This window comes from Polypterus senegalus, chromosome 3 (assembly GCF_016835505.1).
Source record: "Polypterus senegalus isolate Bchr_013 chromosome 3, ASM1683550v1, whole genome shotgun sequence".
In the NCBI taxonomy this organism is placed as follows: Eukaryota; Metazoa; Chordata; class Cladistia; order Polypteriformes; family Polypteridae; genus Polypterus; species Polypterus senegalus.
Window position 1 is genome coordinate 227878585 of NC_053156.1, and position 18082 is coordinate 227896666.

Genomic DNA, 18082 nt, shown 5'->3' on the forward strand with positions numbered 1-18082 from the left:
GAACAGTCCTTTATACCATTTGCTGATGTCACTTCATTTGTTAAGGGAAAAACCCTTGAATCTACAGGAAGGCTTTCAATACCAGCATGCCCTGGGGGTGTACCTGCATAGTGCCACTGAGTAAAAAATGTGTTCAAGGGTCACCCACCCAAGGAAGATCAGATCAGATCAGACTCTCCCACCCCTAGTCACTTCTATGACCTTGCCACTTTACTGTGTATATTGTGCAATAATAAATAAGAAGTATTTTATTTATTTCCTGCCTTGTGCCCTGTGTTGGCTGGGATTGACTTCAGCAGACCCCCGTGACCCTGTGTTCTGATTCAGCAGGTTGGAAAATGGATGGATGGATGGATGGTTATGTAGTCATTTAGAATATATTTATATATATACAGATAGAATTATTTATATACACTTATTATCAAGCACTATGCATGGAAAATAATAAGAGTAATTTTTTAAGCACAAGACTAACCTTCTTTTAAAATGTAACCATCCTGAGACAAACTACAAAACAAGCCAGTGCTGAAGGTGTTTTATACAACCAAGGACTTGTCAGAATATTCTGGTTGCCCAGAGAAGCAGAGAGAAGGGAAGTATAAGGTATGGCTTTTAGTTACTCCATTAGATACTTAATTATTACTTAAATGAAATACTAACACCCTTTAACTCATTGTTTTTATGTGACAATGGCTTCAGATCCAACTGTTGTCTTCTTCCATCTAGCAGTTCAACTTTTTCTCCAAACCAAGTCACCTGGTTGCAGCTGAAGTGCCCCAAACTGGCCCAAAAGGCAGGTGCCCCTATTGCTCTAATGTGCTGCCTTTCTCTGCCTTCACCGCTGTTTGTTAAAGAAGTTAAATCAGCCTTAGAAGTCAAGCTAAGTGCTAACTATATGTTAAAACGCTAACAGGTGTCATTTTAATGCTGAGTTTGCCCACTTACTCTCTAGAGTTCAAGAATACTTTGAAAATGATATTATCTGAAAATGAGCAGGAAAGTATCAGAATTTGAATTGCATTAATACTACTAAGTTATTTAATTGAATAAAAACATATTGACAACAGTTTCCTCCGGGTGCTCCGGTTACCTCCCACAGTCCAAAGACATGCAGGTTAGGTGCACTGGCGATCCTAAATTGTCCATAGTGTGGGCTTGGTGTGTGTGTGTGTGTGTGTGTGTGTGCCCTGCGGTGGGCTGGCACCCTGTCTGTGGTTTGTTCCTGCCTTGCGCCCTGTGTTGGCTGGGATTGGTTCCAGCAGACCCCCATGACCCTGTTGTTAGGATATAGCGGGCTGGGTAATGGATGGATGAATATTGACAACAAGACTCTTTTGACATTTTCTCTCCATCTACCGGTATGAAAGTCTCTGTACATTGTGAAAAGGCGCTATATAGCCGCCAAACCTGACACAGATTGGACACGGAGGCACACTATTTATTTTCTTCCCCGTGGGCACACGTCTTCCCCATGTCCCACAGGCAGTGCAAAGTCCCAAGCACAGCACACAAAGTAACACAAAGCAAAACACTCTTCTTCTTCCTCCACCACTCCTCCCAAGCAACCTCGTCCTCCTCCCGATTCTGGCTCTTGTAGTGGTGGCTGCTGGCCCCTTTTATAGTTCATCCGGAAGTGCTCCAGGTGCTTGATTGCAGAGTTCCGGCTGCACTTCCGGGTGTGGTGAGTACGCTGCCAATATGGGCTCAGGAGTCCCAGCTGCAGCACCCCCTGGCAGTGCCTGTGGGACCCAACAGGGCTGCACCCAACTCCAATTCCCACAGAGCCCTGCGGGAAACCAAGGCATCGCTCCAACCCAGAGGGGCGGCCATCTAGCATCCAGGGGGAGGTATTACACCGTCCATGGCTGTTCCCCCAGAGCATATAACAAAGGGGAGTCCCATATGCCACAACATAAATAACTCGACTGCAAAGCAAGGTTGGTACTAGGAAAGATTTAGCAGGGGGTATGGGGCTTTCAAAGGGGGACATAAGCACTAGATACCAGTAACCAGAACTTCATCCTGCTAAACAAAAATCTGCAGTATCACACTACAACAAGCCAAAGGCAGGCTGTATCAATCAAAGGCGTGTAAGGGGGCACCAGTAAGTGCTCAAGCTCATGCACAGAGAAAACCAACACACCCACATTATTATTGATTCACAACAAAATTGTCTAAAAGTGCATAAGTAAGAGACTTATTGGTCAAGAACACCACATTCCTTGGTTTGCACCTGGCAGTTGACCTTACTTGGTCAATTAACACAACCTCCACAGCCGAGAAGGTGCAGCAGCATCTTCACTTCCTTCATCAACTGAAGAAGGAAAGCTTACCTCTCCTCATTCTCACCACACTTTATAGGTGCACCATTGAGAGCGTTCTGACCAACTGCATCATTGTCTGGTTTGGAAACTGCAGTGTCTCTGACTGCAAGGTCCTATAATGGATAATACACACAGCAGAAAAGCTCATCAGTACCACTCTACCCTCCATTAAAGACATCTATATTACCTGCTGCATCCTCAAAGCCTACAGCATTGTGGAGGACAACATCCACCCTTCCCATGGTCTCTTTGTCCCAGTTTCATCTGGCAGAAGGTACCATAGCATTTGAACCAGTTCTGCCAGGTTCTGCAACAGCTTCTAGCTCTTGGCTGTTCAGACTGATCTCTGTGCTCCACTCTCTGCTGATCTGCTCCTAGTAGTTAATTTACATGCAGTACATTTGTTTCTACAGTTGTTTTTTATCATTAGGTGTTGTTACTATGTATTTATTACCTATTGTTAATGTATTATCTATTAAAGTATTGTATAGTTCTGCACTTGTCTTGCACATGTCCAATGTTTATGGATATGCTGCACTGGGGTCCTGGTAATGTTACTTTGTACCACTGTATGCTTCTGTGTACGGATTGTATGAAAATAAAGCCATTCGACTTAACTTGACACTTCACTATAGCCAACAAAACCTCATCCTACATAACATAATGCAGGAGGATGACATTGTAATTATCCAAACTCCAGACATATTGATCAAACACGTGGTAAGTTGGCACCTCATTTGCTTTTTCAGTATTTGTTGTGAGTACATTTATAATTTTATTCTTGCTATTGAATGAAATTGAACTAAAATGGCTAGTTAGATCAGCTGAACTTTATCCATATTGCTGCATCATTTACAGCTCATAAAATAAGGGAAAACATAGGGTACATGTAGTGTCAGTGCTAGGTTATTTTGCACCCTAGACAAAGCTTATCAGTGTGCCAAATGACTGATTGGTAGATAACCTGTGTGGCTGGGTTCCACCCTGCCTTATCATCTGAGCCCCAAGTGAAGTGAATGCCTAATTCGTCTTAATGGTGGCGGTGGCCTTGGGTACATGATGGGAACAGCACAGACTTGAAGATTTTACTGATCTCCCTGCTGTGAGCTGCATCAGTTTAATTCAGAGCATGCAAATAATTAATCAATTTATAAAAACAATGGACTCATTTTATTAAATGATTCATTTAAATTTCATTAATATAAAGCATCAATTAGCTATGAGCATGCAATTCATTTAGAGCATCAATTAATTTAGAGCACCTTCCTTATGCACAGTTGACTGCCTGTCTTTGGAGTAAAAAGACTGAGCAATTTTTGGCACACACTCTATAAACACGTTACAGATCACATTTGCTGCACTGAGTATGGCGCACATACAGGTAAGGATACAGAAGGCCATTTCTTAGTATATTTGGACGGTACTGCTTATGTTGGTATTCACTGGGCTAAGTGATTTGGCATTGTGACAATCTGTAAATTAACAGGCTGCTAGTTTAATGTGACTCAAATGAAGACCCTCAGCCTTCTTGATACTCAGAGCTGTAAAAATACAGGCACAATCATACAATATCTGCAACTACTAATTTGCCTTGTAAGACAACATCTGAAAATATAATGAATATAGTGAACATTTACTATATTTGGTATTTAGTTGAGCATCTCTAGCTCTGCACTTCCATCTAAGACTCTGTCTTTCAGTATTATGGCAGCTTGTGAAAACAATGTTGATGTCAATCAGTATTTAATTAGTACATCACCTTTCATGGTAAGCGCTGTCACTAAGTGTTTCAGAAATCAATGACTACCAGGTAAATGAATGTGTTTAAACAAAATTAAGCTTTGGAAAGAACTTATACACAACCTGTGCAGATGCCAAGGTATTGATTTATCCTTACTTAATATAGCACTTTTCAGAGTATGCACTCTCAACGAGTGTGTAAAAGTAAATGACCACTGGATAAGATAAAATGTGCAAACAGAATTAATTTTGGAAATATCTTCTACATAAGCTGTACAGTTGCTAATGAATCAATTTATCTTTATTTTATGTAACAGCTTTCAGAGTAAGTAGCATCACAAAGTGATCTGCAAGTTAATCAATATGGGGAAGCAAAACATTTCGTCAGGGCTCTTCTACATGAATGGTACACATAACAATCAATCTTTAATTATACAGCACCTTTTATTATGCTAAATTACTTTGAAGTGCTATGGATGCTGAGAACAGGAAAGAGTTTTAGCTGAATAAATTTTCTCAATCCCTGTCTACGTGCATTAGATGAATTTAAATCATTTAGCCAATGCTTATTTTACATATCACCATAAACAGTGAAAACAAATGTATGCTACAGATGTTAATGAACATTGCCTTACTAGACTGGCACTGCTATTTGTCAGTTGCCAGCACACAAATGGCAGCATAGCACCTATCGTTTTCTGTGTTAAATTCAGCTGCCCATTTCCTTTCTTCACAGCTGGATTTGTACATCGCCATTCACCTTGGGAGGATTGCAGGCAAATACTTGGATCAATGACTGATTTATTGTCCCAAGGCATGCTTATTTAACCATTGGCTGCTCTGCAGCTGGAGACAAGCTCTGCAGCACCAACTTAAGAAGTCAAAATGCTCCAGATGTTATGCATAATAATGAGCTGCCATGTCTCCAATTAAAAATGTCCATGGGGCATTAGCATTTATATTACCATGGCAACTGGTGGCACTTAAATGGGAGGCAGGAGCACTTTAATTCATGCCATGCAAACACATTAGGACCACCTTAAGTAAGTGGGGGGGTGCTTCATGGATACCTCAGCAGGCTTGGATTGGATAGTCAATATGGGGGGAGGTGAGTGGGGGGTCATCATGAGTATCCGCACATGCAGTTATGTAACAGCTGAGCTGAAGGTTGGGGGTGGGGGGGGTTCTGTTGGGCAGAGGAGGAAGGTGCGGGGAGTGAGGGGAGGGGTGTCCTGTCAGCAATGTAATCTGCGCTGTGCTGACGTGCCTAGGCAGCAGCATCTTATCCCTCCGCTGGAGCGTAGGAAATTGGAAAGCAAATGAAAAAGAGAGAGAGAGAGCTAGAGAAAAACCACAAGAGTGCTAAAGCAGGAACTCACTGTGGGTCCAGTGATTCACCATTAATCCATGAAATGATAATTCAGGCCAATTAAAGATGTTGCCAGAGAAATCCAAAAGGGACAGAATGGAAATTCCTTTCTGGACTCCTCACATGGGAGGAAATCCCAGGTCAGCATAAACAGGTGCTGATAAAAGAAGTCAAAGTCAAAGATCACAGGCAGAACCAAGGGACCGAAAAAAGTCGATGCATCTTCTTATTGAAGCTCCTCTGCAGCTAAAAGGCAGCATCACTATCATGGCCATCTCACATTCCCATATGAATGATGACAGCCATTGGAGGATTTTATGAAACATCAAAATGATTTCATGTGGCTGGCAATTGACTCAGATATCGCTGACTGCAGTGCAGATTGCATTAAAAAATGAAAGCACTTCTTCAATTGTGCAGAATCTAAGACACCAAAGACATGTAGGAGGAAGCAAGTTTACTTCATCCTCGTGACACGTGACAGGATCTTTGATTTTTTGAGCATAATTCTTCTGAGCAGTGTCTAGCTAGGAAAGAAACTGGCTAAAACAGTTCCTACAATCAATTGAAAAGCAAGCATCGGATGCAATGCAGGAACAATCCCTGGATGCAGTGCCAGTCCATTGTAGAGCAAAAAACACACACATGATTGGGCCACTTTAGCAATGCCATTTCACCTATGTGTAATAAGAATGAAGTTTAGTAAGTTCAGTACAAATGTTTTAACATAGGCAGAGGGGTAGTGCAGAGCTGTCGTTCCTGCCTCACAGCGCCAGGTTCTGCATAGTGTTTGCATGTTCTCCCCTTGTATTTCTGTTTTGATTAGTTTCAGATCACTCCACATGTTTTGTAATTCCTTTCTCAGACAGAACATTTTACAAAGCAAACAAGAATACAATCTATGTGCACAAGTGAAAGAAGTAAAGATGCATCACAGCAGATTTGCTAACCTTCAGGTTCTGAACAATGAGCAGAAGCATCCTGGCTCGGCATCCAACACAAGCCCAGTAAAAGTAAACATTCACATGGTACAAATGGAAATATAATGAACATCCTTTTGCAGCACACAACCATTAACTGAAGGCCTTGTTACCTCCCAGAAGCTGTCTGTGATTTCATCTCCGCCAGTGGCTTCATCGTAAGAACCTGACATTTTCCTGGATGTGGAAATGGAGGCTGGGTGCTATGGTCTGTTCTGAAGTTGGGATCTTCATGCACTGAAAAAGTGAAAGAAGAAAAAGTAGTAAGTGCCTCTCTCCAAACAGAGCTGGCCAGAGGTTTTTTTAAAAATAATCAACTTTTATTTTATAGAGTGCCCTTAATAGCAAACACTATGAAAGTAACGGGGTAAGATTAATCATTTCCTGTTTCATGGTAGCCCAGAGTTAGGTGGCATTCTGTCACGCATTCAAACAAATTCATATTAACACAATGCCATTCTTAATGTAATGGTTAGCTTGCCTTTTTCAATATGTTTAAATAAAAAATGTAGGTATAATAAAGAATGAAAATGCAACCTTCTTAGTGATTTACTTTACACTGCTGACTTTTGCTTAGATTCTGGATCCTTTGCCACCTCTCAGTATTTTGTCATCACATTTCCAAAAAGCATACATTATGGTAATAATGAAAATTCAAATTACAAAAAAAGACATATTCAGAGAGATACTCTCAGTCTTTTTTATACAGTGTGCTTCTTCGTGCTTATTATTCCAACATTTATCCATCCATCCATCCTATTTGCTAACCTGCTTACCAAGTTTAGGATCGAAAGAAGGTGGGAGCCAACACTGTACAAGACCCCAGTCCATTTCTTTACATACTCATTCATACCGTACCAATTTAAAGCTTCCAGTGCACTTCATGTACATAATTTTAAAATGTAGGATAATCCAACATGCACACAGGGAGAACGTGTAAAATCCACACATACACTGACCAGGATTCAAAGACAAAATTCTTGTGCTGTGAGGCAGACATACAAAACCCTGTATCACCATTCTTCATCTTTCTATCACAAACTACTTTATGAAAATAAGTTACAACAAATAACAAGCATTAACCAATATTATTATATTACAAATGCCAGTAAAATAACATTTTTACCTTATATGGTGCTGCATATTGTTAGCAGCACAATAATCTACTTTAATAATTAAGACAAGATCAATAAGCTATGATCAATAAATCTGCTTATACAGAACCTTTTCATTTAAACTAATACTAGATGTTGCTTAGCAATGCACTCAGTATTTTATAGATGTTTCTACATTTTTGTTAGGATTTATTTTGTAGTGCCAATCAAAGTGCGCACTATCACAAAGTTCTTTGGAAAGCAATTGTTCTGTTTTATACAGCTTGTTTTCATACTTCCACATCTCAAATCATTAAACAACACTACAAGTGAGAATGAATCGAACAACAACTCACAGCTACACGCCCCTGCAATAAAGTGAGAAATCGATCTCACCGTACGCCCGCCCACTGAAGGAAGGTTAAAATGGCCTGCCGCGCTGAAGACGTGTTGGCTCCTTGCTGACAGCTTTGATTCCACTCTCTTACTTCACACAATCCGCAATATTCCTTTTCATTTTCAAGGTGATGTGAGGCTGCGTCCGGCAGCTTGGCAGGACAAAACAAGCACAAGCCTTAGATGTACTCTGCTCCTTGGCCATATAAGGAAATTGAGTCTGACTGAAGCCCAGTGGGTAATAAGATGTTGTTACTCAGTAACAGGTAGTGACAAGAATTTGCCAGCCCTTCTTCCACTTGTACAGCTGACATGAGTCAAAAAGAAGAATACCACACCCATTCATTACACAGGTAATAGTCCAAACAACATAAAACTATGCACCATTGGAGATTCCAAAATCAAGAAGAGGAAAAAAATGACAAAGCTTACACAAATAACCAAAAAAGGTACTGAGTATGTAAAGCTTTCTCAGTTGGCTTCTTTATCTGTGGGGTTAGCTTGATCAGGTTTTATTGAGTTCAAAATCTGTTTCCACTCCATGTCACTGTGTAGTATGCACATTCTCCCTGCGGGTTTTCCTCCAGTACTCCAGTTTTCCTCCCAAACCTTTAAAGAGATGCACGTTAGGTTAATTAGGGATTTCAAACTGGTCCCTTGTGAGTGCGAAAGTGGGCCCTGCGATAGAATGAAACCCTGTCCAGGGCTGTTTCCTGTCTTTCCCTGGATTGGATTAAGAAATTTTGATGATTTTGCATTTTGTGATGAGAAAGAAGTCAGAAGCAGGTAGAATTATTGGAGTACCACCCAGGTAACTTTGTTTAATTGAACAAAAATAAAAGATATGACTTAAAGGAACTGATGAAAGGTCAGTCAGTTTGGGTTTCTCGTGCTCACTAAGCATCTTTGGCTCTTAGTGGACTCAGGTCCAGGTTGGTATAAAGATGCCACCTTTCTGTGCAGTTGCCTGCCCAAAAGGGTCAGTGCTTGCTCGATATATCATGCTGGGCAGGAGCGCCCTCACTTGGCTCTGGAGAAATACAAGATAACATTAGCAACACTGCCCCCTCTCGCCTTGGAGTGGTATTGCTGACCTCAGTTGAACTTCTCGGGGGCCACCACACGCACATGTGTGGCTGTGTTTTAGTACATCTAAAGGGACCTGTAATCATGGGGTAATCCGATTTCATCACACATCACACAGACATGCCTTTCTAAGGTGACCTACTGCGAAGGGACTGGTGGTACCACTGATGGAGTGGCATTCCACCCACTGGCTATCACCTCATCCTACTGAGAGAGGCTCTGGCTACTCGCAACATTAACATGAGCAAGTGGATTAAGAAAATAGATGGATAAGTCAAGAATTTCAGTATTAATACTAAGGATCTTTTTAATGCTAACTTACAGAACACTACTATCAGAAATACATGTATATATAACAATTCTTACAGTCCATATGTACAGTACAGTCGTTAATAAAACAACTGTTCTAATTGTAATACTAATGATTGTGACGGATGGCTGGGGCCCATGCTCAGCCGGGACATCCCTGCAATATACGCACCAGAAGAGGAAACATGGGAAACACAAAATCTCCCCTGGATGCTAGATGGCAGCCTCCCTGGGTTGCAGCGGTGCCTTGGACTCCCCTAGGGCTTCATGGGGGTTGGAGTTTGGTGCAGCCATGTTGGGTTCTGTAGGTGCTGTCAGGGGGTGCTGCAGCAGGAGCTGCTGGCCCCTTTTGGGCACTGGTTTCGCCGCACCCGGAAGTGCAGCCGAATGTCGGCAATCAACCACCTGGTTACCCAATAAAAGGAGCCAGCAGCCACCACTCAGCGGCCAGAGTCAGTTTGAGGAGGACAAAGTTGCCTGGGAGGAGTGGAGGTGAAAAGGAACAGTGCTTTGTGTTTGTTGGTACTGTGCTTGGCACTGTGTTGTGCCTGTGGGGATTACAGGGGAGACGAGCCCCACAGGTGAAGAAAAATAAAGAGTTTGTTTCTTTTACGTGTGCCTCCATGTCCAGTCTGTGTTGGGTCAGGTGCAATACCTTCTTACATGATAAAAGCTGTAATAAATGTCTTCTTTGTTTTTACTAAAGTCCTTCATATGGGAAAAACTATAATAAACGTCTTCTTTGTTGGTACTAACATTCTTCATACAGTATGCAATAACCAGGAGATTTATAAGGTTGTCTGGTCACCAGTAAAAAGTGCTGGTTATGTCCTGCCCTGAAGAATATGGTCTAGCATCAACAGAATTAGAATCAGTCGTGGTAGATGTGCGGACTTGCTTATCCAATGGAGAAAAAGCTCATGTCCATGATACGACTGTGGTGCTGCTAGGCAAATGATCCACCACATCATAGAAGAATGCCCTGTCCTATAGAAGAAGAGCCTATCCTGGTTAATCTAACAATTTCCAGAGTGTGACTCATTGTGCAATTGAGTATATTTAAGATTTAGATGTTTGTTTGGGGCGGCACAGTGGTGCAGTGGGTAGCACTGGTGCCTTGCAGTTAGGAGACCCGGGTTCACTTCCCAAGTCCTCCCTGCGTGGAGTTTGCATGTTCTCCCCGTGTCTGCGTGGGTTTCCTCCGGGTGCTCTGGTTTCCTCCCACAGTCCAAAGACATGCAGGTTAGGCACATTGGCGATTCTAAATTGTCCCGTGTGTGCGTGCCCTGCCTAGGGTGTGTTGGCTGGGATTGGCTCCAGCAGACCCCTGTGACCCTGTAGTTAGGATATAGTGGGATGGATGTTTGTTTGTGAAATTTACAATGCAGTAATTTCAGCACCTTTGTATGGTTATTCATATGGGTATATTTTATATTTGCATGTCATTTGCATGTCATGCGCTAAATAAAAATAAATAACAAAAGTCATTGGTGGGCTTTGTCCTCCTCTACAATTCACTTCCAACAATCTCTTTTAACTGTCCTATCTCTCCAGCTTCTGGATTCCATCACTGTAAGATCTGCTACAGCATCGCTCTGTCGAACCACCTCGCTTTGTTCCTATCCTGGAGCCTCATTTATAAAGCTTGCGTACGCACAATAAAGAAGTTCAGACTGTGCATATGGAAGTTCCCAGACAAACATCAGGATCTATAAAAGAAAACTTAATGTGAAAGCTTGCATATATTTAGGCCAACTCTGAATCATACATACACTACATTTAAGAAAAACTGTGAAATAATGACAATCTTGATCAAATTGGGAAATGCAGTCAAACCAGCTAAATGATGAAATGCATGTATAGTAATTCATATCCCCAAGTCATTATTATAATGGGCATTGATGTGACAACAACAACAACAACAACAGCATTTATTTATATAACACAATTTTATACAAATAGTGTAGCTCAAAGTGCTTTACAAGATAAAAATAACATTAGGCAATACTAAATCACAAAGAATAAAGTAACGTCTGATGGCCGGGAGGACAGAAAAAACAAGCAAAAAAAAAACTCCTGAGGGATGGAGAAAAAAAACAAAATCTGCAGGGATTCCAAGGCCATGCGCCCGCCCAGCCCCCACTAGACAAACGTATCAAATCTCACAAATGTGTATTTGCAATGAAGAATTTTTTGCTTTCTTTTTTGTCAGTCCCTAGGGAACTGGCCGACAGGTCAGGAATATTTCAGCCAAGCTTCACTTCATCATGCCTGCTGTGCTGGAAACCCTTAGCTGACTGAGGAGGCACTACATCCAGCTTTTGCATGGTGTGGATGTATATACCTAAAGCATGACATATTTTTGCCAATGTAAAAAGTCAACTTGCAGCAGTGTCTGGTTCTCCTATTGTAATCAGAACGTATTACAGCACTCATTGAAATAAACGCATCTAGTGAGAAAGAAGCCGCTTTGTTAAACAAAAGCAGTTACATTCAATTAACTCACAAGTCATCCGTGATGCCAAGATGAGACTGACAAACATCATGTCTCCCTGGCCTGGGTTAACACATGATTCATTTACTTAGAGGAAAGGTAACCTTAACAGACATGATGGTCCTGTACGTGTTGGCTGACTTGTTGGTAAGGTAACTGGCTGAATCCTCAGTTTTTCATATGGTTTGTACTATTCTTTGGATTAGCAATCATCCTTACAAGTGCCAGGTGATAGTGGCTACCCACTCAGATACTGGCACCTTACACCTTTCCTAGACCCACAGAGCACAGAGGAGAGGCATTCTATTGCCACACATGATCCTGCATGGTTATTTGTGAAGTGCAGCCAGATATTGTTGAATGCAGGTTGCAGGGTCTCGACACGTCTGGAGGGGGTTGCTTTACTAGCCAATGATGTTCTACATCATTGTGCTTGCATGTGTATGAGTTTGACAAGCACATGAATGCACATTTACAAGATGATTGCAATGTATAAACGTACATTGTGTAGAAATGTGCATACGCCAAATTTTATAAATCTTATTTACAATTATTTTTACAATTACAGCCACTCAAACTTTTATAAATGAAGCACCTGGAGTATAGCTATTCTTTTAACAATCTTTTGGGGATTCTGGCATATTCCATTCTTGCAAGAGGCCAGCCTCTGGGACTTTGAGAATGAGTCTACTGTATATCTTTCCTTTATATCAGGAATACACTGGAATGTATTCTCCAGTTGACAGTCTCTCTTACTGGCCCACTGATTCTAAGCAAGATGTTGCATTCAAAATATCTTGTAGTGTAATTTTTCTTGAACTGTCAGAGACAATGCTTCTATCCCAAGTGTAACAACAGGGCACATCAAAGTTTTATATCTATATATATAAAAGCCAAATACGACTGTCTCACTCATCACGAAATCTCCTGAACCATGAGGATTTGGGACTTGAAATTTGGAATGTAGGTTACCCTTGGCCCATAGGTGCTCGCTATGAAACAGTTTTAAAAATTTCTTATAGTTGTTTTAGACCCATTTGTATGTCTGTCCGCTTTTCATGAGAGAACTACTTAATGGATTTAGATCGGGTTTTTTTCTATAATTTGCTTGAACATTCCGTTGATTTTGTGACTTTCTCGTCGCGCTAAGTATCATAGTTCGCTTGCAGTACCGATTTATTACCGCAAATCTGAGAGAGACTCATCGATCTGCGGGGAGGGGGGGCAGGGCCCTCCTCACTCACACGTCTGCCTCGGGGTGTAACTTTAACTCTGCTTAGTTAGCAAACGAGAGATCTACTTAACGGATTTAGATCGTTTTTTTTTTCTGTAATTTTCTTGAACATTCCGGTTGATTTTGCGACTTCTCTCATTGCACTAAGAATCATAGTTCACTTGCAGGAGCGATATATTTGTGCTAATCCGAGATAGAAGCTGTGGGCCGAGGGGAGGGGGAAGAGTGATGTCAGAAGTAGAGAGCTGGGTGGGGTCCTCCTCACTGTCCTGTTTCACTAATACGCAGGACGAAGCCACGGGGGATGGCTTGTATTTGAATATTTGGTAAATCTTCTAATGAGAAGATTTATAAACAGCTGCACATTTTCAAAGAATGCTTTATTACCATACAGAATCATTTCCCTAGTACTTTTATTAGTACAGTTGAACATTACTCTGAGCAGATTAAATATTTATGACTTTAACAATCGGGAAGTTAATTCTACTTCTTCCTGCTGTAGGGTCGTGGTAAGCATTGATCTATCCTGGCACAATTGGAGAAAACAAACCTGGATGGGTTGCTAAATAGTAATAGTCAAACTTATAATGAAGTTACCAGTAACTGTAGTCCGACTTAGAACTAAATTAATGATGCAAATAACACAAACTGCCCTCAAGTACTAGCACATTTTTCTGAAGATAATAATGCTACTAAAAATAATATAAAGCCTAATTTGTAAATTACCACTTGAACTGACAGTAATTCTTTTACACCAGTAATACGATTAGTGCTAATACAAAACAGTCCAAAACATCAAGCTAGTGCTTTACAAGACATGCACACACAGCATTCATGGGTGTAATCGACTCGCTTTTATGCTTCTGAGCTGTTGGAACAGGTCAGTGTCTCCAGAGAAAACTTGCATGGAGAGAACATGCAAACAGAGAAGACACACTAACCCAGAATCAAGCTACCTGATAGGAAATGAACTGATAAAACTAAGAGTGATTGCATACTGTACTATTATTACTAACAACACTAGAAATTTAAGGATATGACTATTGAGAATACAACTGTCAATAAGAATGCATTTCATTGCACTAAACGCACTGCAGGCTCATGATTGTTTAGCACCACACCACAACTTGTTAAATTGCCATTCAGTACTAACTGTCCTGCCATTCCTCCATTGACCTCACCCGGTTTGCACACAGCTAGCCTGCCTGCCTGCCTACAGTTCACTATATATTTTGGTAGTATGCCTTATGCCAAAATGACAAATGCCATTGGTTTTATTATTAATTATTAATATTAGTAATTCATTCATTCATTTTCTTTCCAATACTTATCTGAGATCAGGTCATGGTGGCAACAGTCTTAGCCGTGAGACCCATATATCCCTTTCCCTGACCACACTTACTAACTCATAATGTGGGATCTCAAAGTGTTTCAAGGCCATCTGAAAGATATATTCCTCCCAGTGCTAACTCTGGGTGTTCCCTTGGGTCTCCTTCTAGCTGGTCATGCCTATAAATCCTCCACAAAAGGTGCTTGGTAGGCAGCAATATCAGATGCCTGAACCGTTTCAGTTGACTCCCCTTGACTGCAGATTGTCAGCAGATCTACTCCAAGACTTTCGCAGATTTCTGTGCTTCTGATCCTACATCTAAGGGAAAGACCAGACACCCCACGGAGAAAGGTCATTTCAGCCGCTTGTACCTGTTGTCAAGCACGTGCGCATGGCAGGCAATTTAAGGGCTCTAGTGAATATAGTTACCTGCCGAGCCAGGGGTTGGTGATGTTTTCTGATCCTTTCTTTCTTTCTCCTTCCATCACTGATGTCATCTCCCATGTCCATCCTCCTGGACCTGCCCTTTCCTACCGTCTTTCTTCATAAACCCGGAACACCCCCTACCTGCCTCAGTTCTGTTTCAGACTCGTGTCTGCAAAGACATTTCTGCTAATAATTACATGTTTACTTCCATAAAACCTTTCAAATTATACCAGGTTACCAAGCTGGTACCCAAACTCTTTATCTGCGTTCTTGTATCATTTTACATCATGATCTCATCCATTCGGTCAGTAATCAAAGCCCATGACCACAGTTGAGGGTAGGGATGTAGATCAACAGGTAAATCAAGAGCTGTACCTTCTGGCTCAGTTCTGTTTTCACCACTACATATCAGTTTAGTGGCTGCGGTTGGGCATAATTGCACTTGTCGCCTTGATTTGTCTGTCAGTCTCACTATCAGTTTTCCACCTAAGACCCTGAAATACTTAAACTCCTCCACTTGAGCCAGTAACTCACCTCCCACTTGTAGAGGACACTAAATCTTTTCCTTCTGAGGACCTACTTGGGACCATGGCCTCAGATACTAGTAATAGTAATATGAACTAATTAATTCATTATTATTATTGCTCCTGTGACTACAAATTAATATGTCTATTCCAATATTATATTGTATTGAGGATTACTTGTGCTCTGTTCGGTGTATTGTATTGTATTGTATTGTATTGTTTTTACCCCCTTTTTTGACACCCACTGCATCCCCAACCTACCTAGATAGGGGTCTCTTTTTGAATTGCCTTTCCCGAGGTTTCTTCCATTTTAGTTTTCCTACAAGGGTTTTTTTTTTGGAGTCTTTCTTTGTCTTCTTAGAGAGTCAAGGCTGGGGGGCTGTCAAAAGGCAGGGCCTGTTAAAGCCCATTGCGGCACTTCTTGTGTGGCTTTGGGCTATACAAAAATAAATTGTATTGTATTGCATTGCATTGTATTGTATAAATTGTAGTAAGAATACTACTGTGACTAATACTACTCATACTACTAGTACTACTAGAATTAAGACTATTGAAACAAATACATTTTTCATGACATTACATTTTGCGACTACCATAACATTACATATTGTAAAAGCAGCAACCAAAAGACAAAAATAAGTCTGATCACACATGATCAAAAATACAGCAGGACTGTGGACCTCTGTGAAAAGTGAGCATCCATATTCAAAAAACCGCTGTACTAACATCACAGCTACAACTGCTAATGCTGATTCCATGACAGCTACTTAACAGGTTAATTACACTTTCATTCCAGCCTGTATACATGCGGGATCAAAACTGATTCTCTTCCATTCAGTGGTCATAGGCCACCAAGCCACATGTGATAATAATGCAGATAAATGTACTAATATGAACAATTAGAGGGCAAAATGCCACAGTATCTCTGGAGAGCTCTGGTGCTTCCTAATTAGGGTAAAACTGTATTCTTGAAATTTAAAGTAACAAGTGTTGGCAGGCAGGCTGGCATAGCGGCGAGTGCACTGAACCCTAAACCATAACGCTGTCAGTTCAATTCCCAACCCCAACTCATTTGTGTGACCCTGTGAATATTACTTAACCTACTTGTGTTACAATGGTAAAAAATAAATACCTAAAAAGCATCCTATAAGTCTCCTTGGGTAAAATGTCTACCAAACAGAATGATAGTAATAGGACTTTATATAACAAAATTGGCAAGCAGCATGATTTAGTGAACAAGGGCTTGGACCACATGCCATGTAACTGCCAGTTCAACCCCAACCACAGACTCCTTTAGTGACACACCTTGTGTCCCAAATGTGAACACATCTCTATATATTTACCTGAGTTTAAATGATTAAAACATTTACATGTTTACAAATTTGCTCAAGTAAGTTTCTACGAGGGCACGGAAATAAAGGTGACATAAATAAAATGCTGTAGCACTAGTTTACACAACACTAATGAATACTGACAAGAAGATGCTAAATGTAATAATAAAATCTCAGAGTCTATCTACAAATGACGTAACGGCTGTAGGACTCTTAATCAGTCAGTCAGTCATTTTCTAACCCACTTGGTCCTGAACAGGGTCACGGGTGGTGCTGGAGCCTATCCCGGCTGGCACAGAGTGCAAGGCAGGAACAAAGCCCAGACAGGCTGTCATGTCAGTCCATAGCAGAACTCTTAATCAGAAATTACTAAATTGCAAATGAATATGTGTGGCAGCTGGGATCAGCTCCAGCAGACCCCTGTGACCCTGTTGTTAGGATATAATGGGTTTCATAATGGATGGATGGATATTTCCTATCAGGGTAGCACAGTGGCTTACTCTTTCTGTGGAGTTTGCAGGCTGACCCTTTGCCCACATAGCTTTTTCTCCGGTTTTGCTCTCAAACCCCAAAGACATTCAGGTTATGCTAGTGTAAAGCTGGCTCCACATGAGTGTGTGGATACTAAAATGGAATGTCACCATGTCCGCTGTTGTACTCTGGATGCTGCCAGGGTAGATTCCATGTCCTTTCTACCCTGAATTGGACTAACACGTTCATCTAAAATGATTTCAAATAAAAGCAATACAATTGCGTCTGTACTTACACGTGATAGAATTATGTCCATGGACCACTACCAGGTTAAGGCCAGTCAGTATGCAAAAAGCAGAAACTGAATCATCAACCTTCAAGTTGGATGGATGGAAGTTGCACTAATATGACTGTGTTTACAAGCATGTATTTGTGTGTGTGTGTGTGTAGCTATTTGTTGATTTTCCATCGTATTTAAATAGTTACATGAGGGCGCTTAACTTGTGTATTATAAGGTGGTGTCGTTGAAAGATCTCCAGTAGTGAGACACATCAAATCGTTTGCGCCCATTAAGGTATAAAAGGAGCCTGAGGTGCATAGAGAGGGAATCGAAAGAAAATGAAAAAGAAGGAAAGGTGAGATGAAAATCAAGGAGAAAAAATAGGAATGAACAAGGAAGGGGATTGGGAGCATGAGCTGGTGTTGTTGTTGGGTGGCAAAGCAATCGGGAAGGGAAGCTGGATGGCGCTCCAGACAAAGGTCACTTCTGCTGAGCAGTTAGGAAGCAGGAGCGGCTAAAGGCCATCAAGAGTTGTCCTATGGATGCCAAAGGATTGTATTGGGATGACAGAGCTGGGGTTTGGGCACCCCAGTGGGTGACTGACTGAGGTGGCTGGGAGGCAAGCTGTTTAAAGGATGATCACGTTTGCCAGTGTCTCATTGAGGAGACCCAATGGGTGAGCAGGGAATGCAGA

At 41.3% G+C, this 18082-nt stretch overlaps 1 protein-coding gene across 5 annotated transcripts in view; it reads right to left on the reverse strand.

The window, feature by feature from the left end:
• Positions 1 to 18082, reverse strand: part of pacsin1b (protein kinase C and casein kinase substrate in neurons 1b) — a 205747-nt gene that overhangs the window by 27411 nt on the left and 160254 nt on the right. For 3 of the 5 annotated variants that reach the window (XM_039748686.1, XM_039748687.1, XM_039748688.1), the window contains one exon: positions 6527 to 6650. In XM_039748686.1, coding sequence (XP_039604620.1) covers positions 6527 to 6586 — 60 coding nt within the window. In that variant the 5' untranslated portion in view covers positions 6587 to 6650. Of the gene's footprint in view, positions 1 to 6526; positions 6651 to 7863; positions 8118 to 18082 lie in introns of those variants that run through there. The other 2 variants (XM_039748690.1, XM_039748689.1) reach the window with 2 other exon arrangements.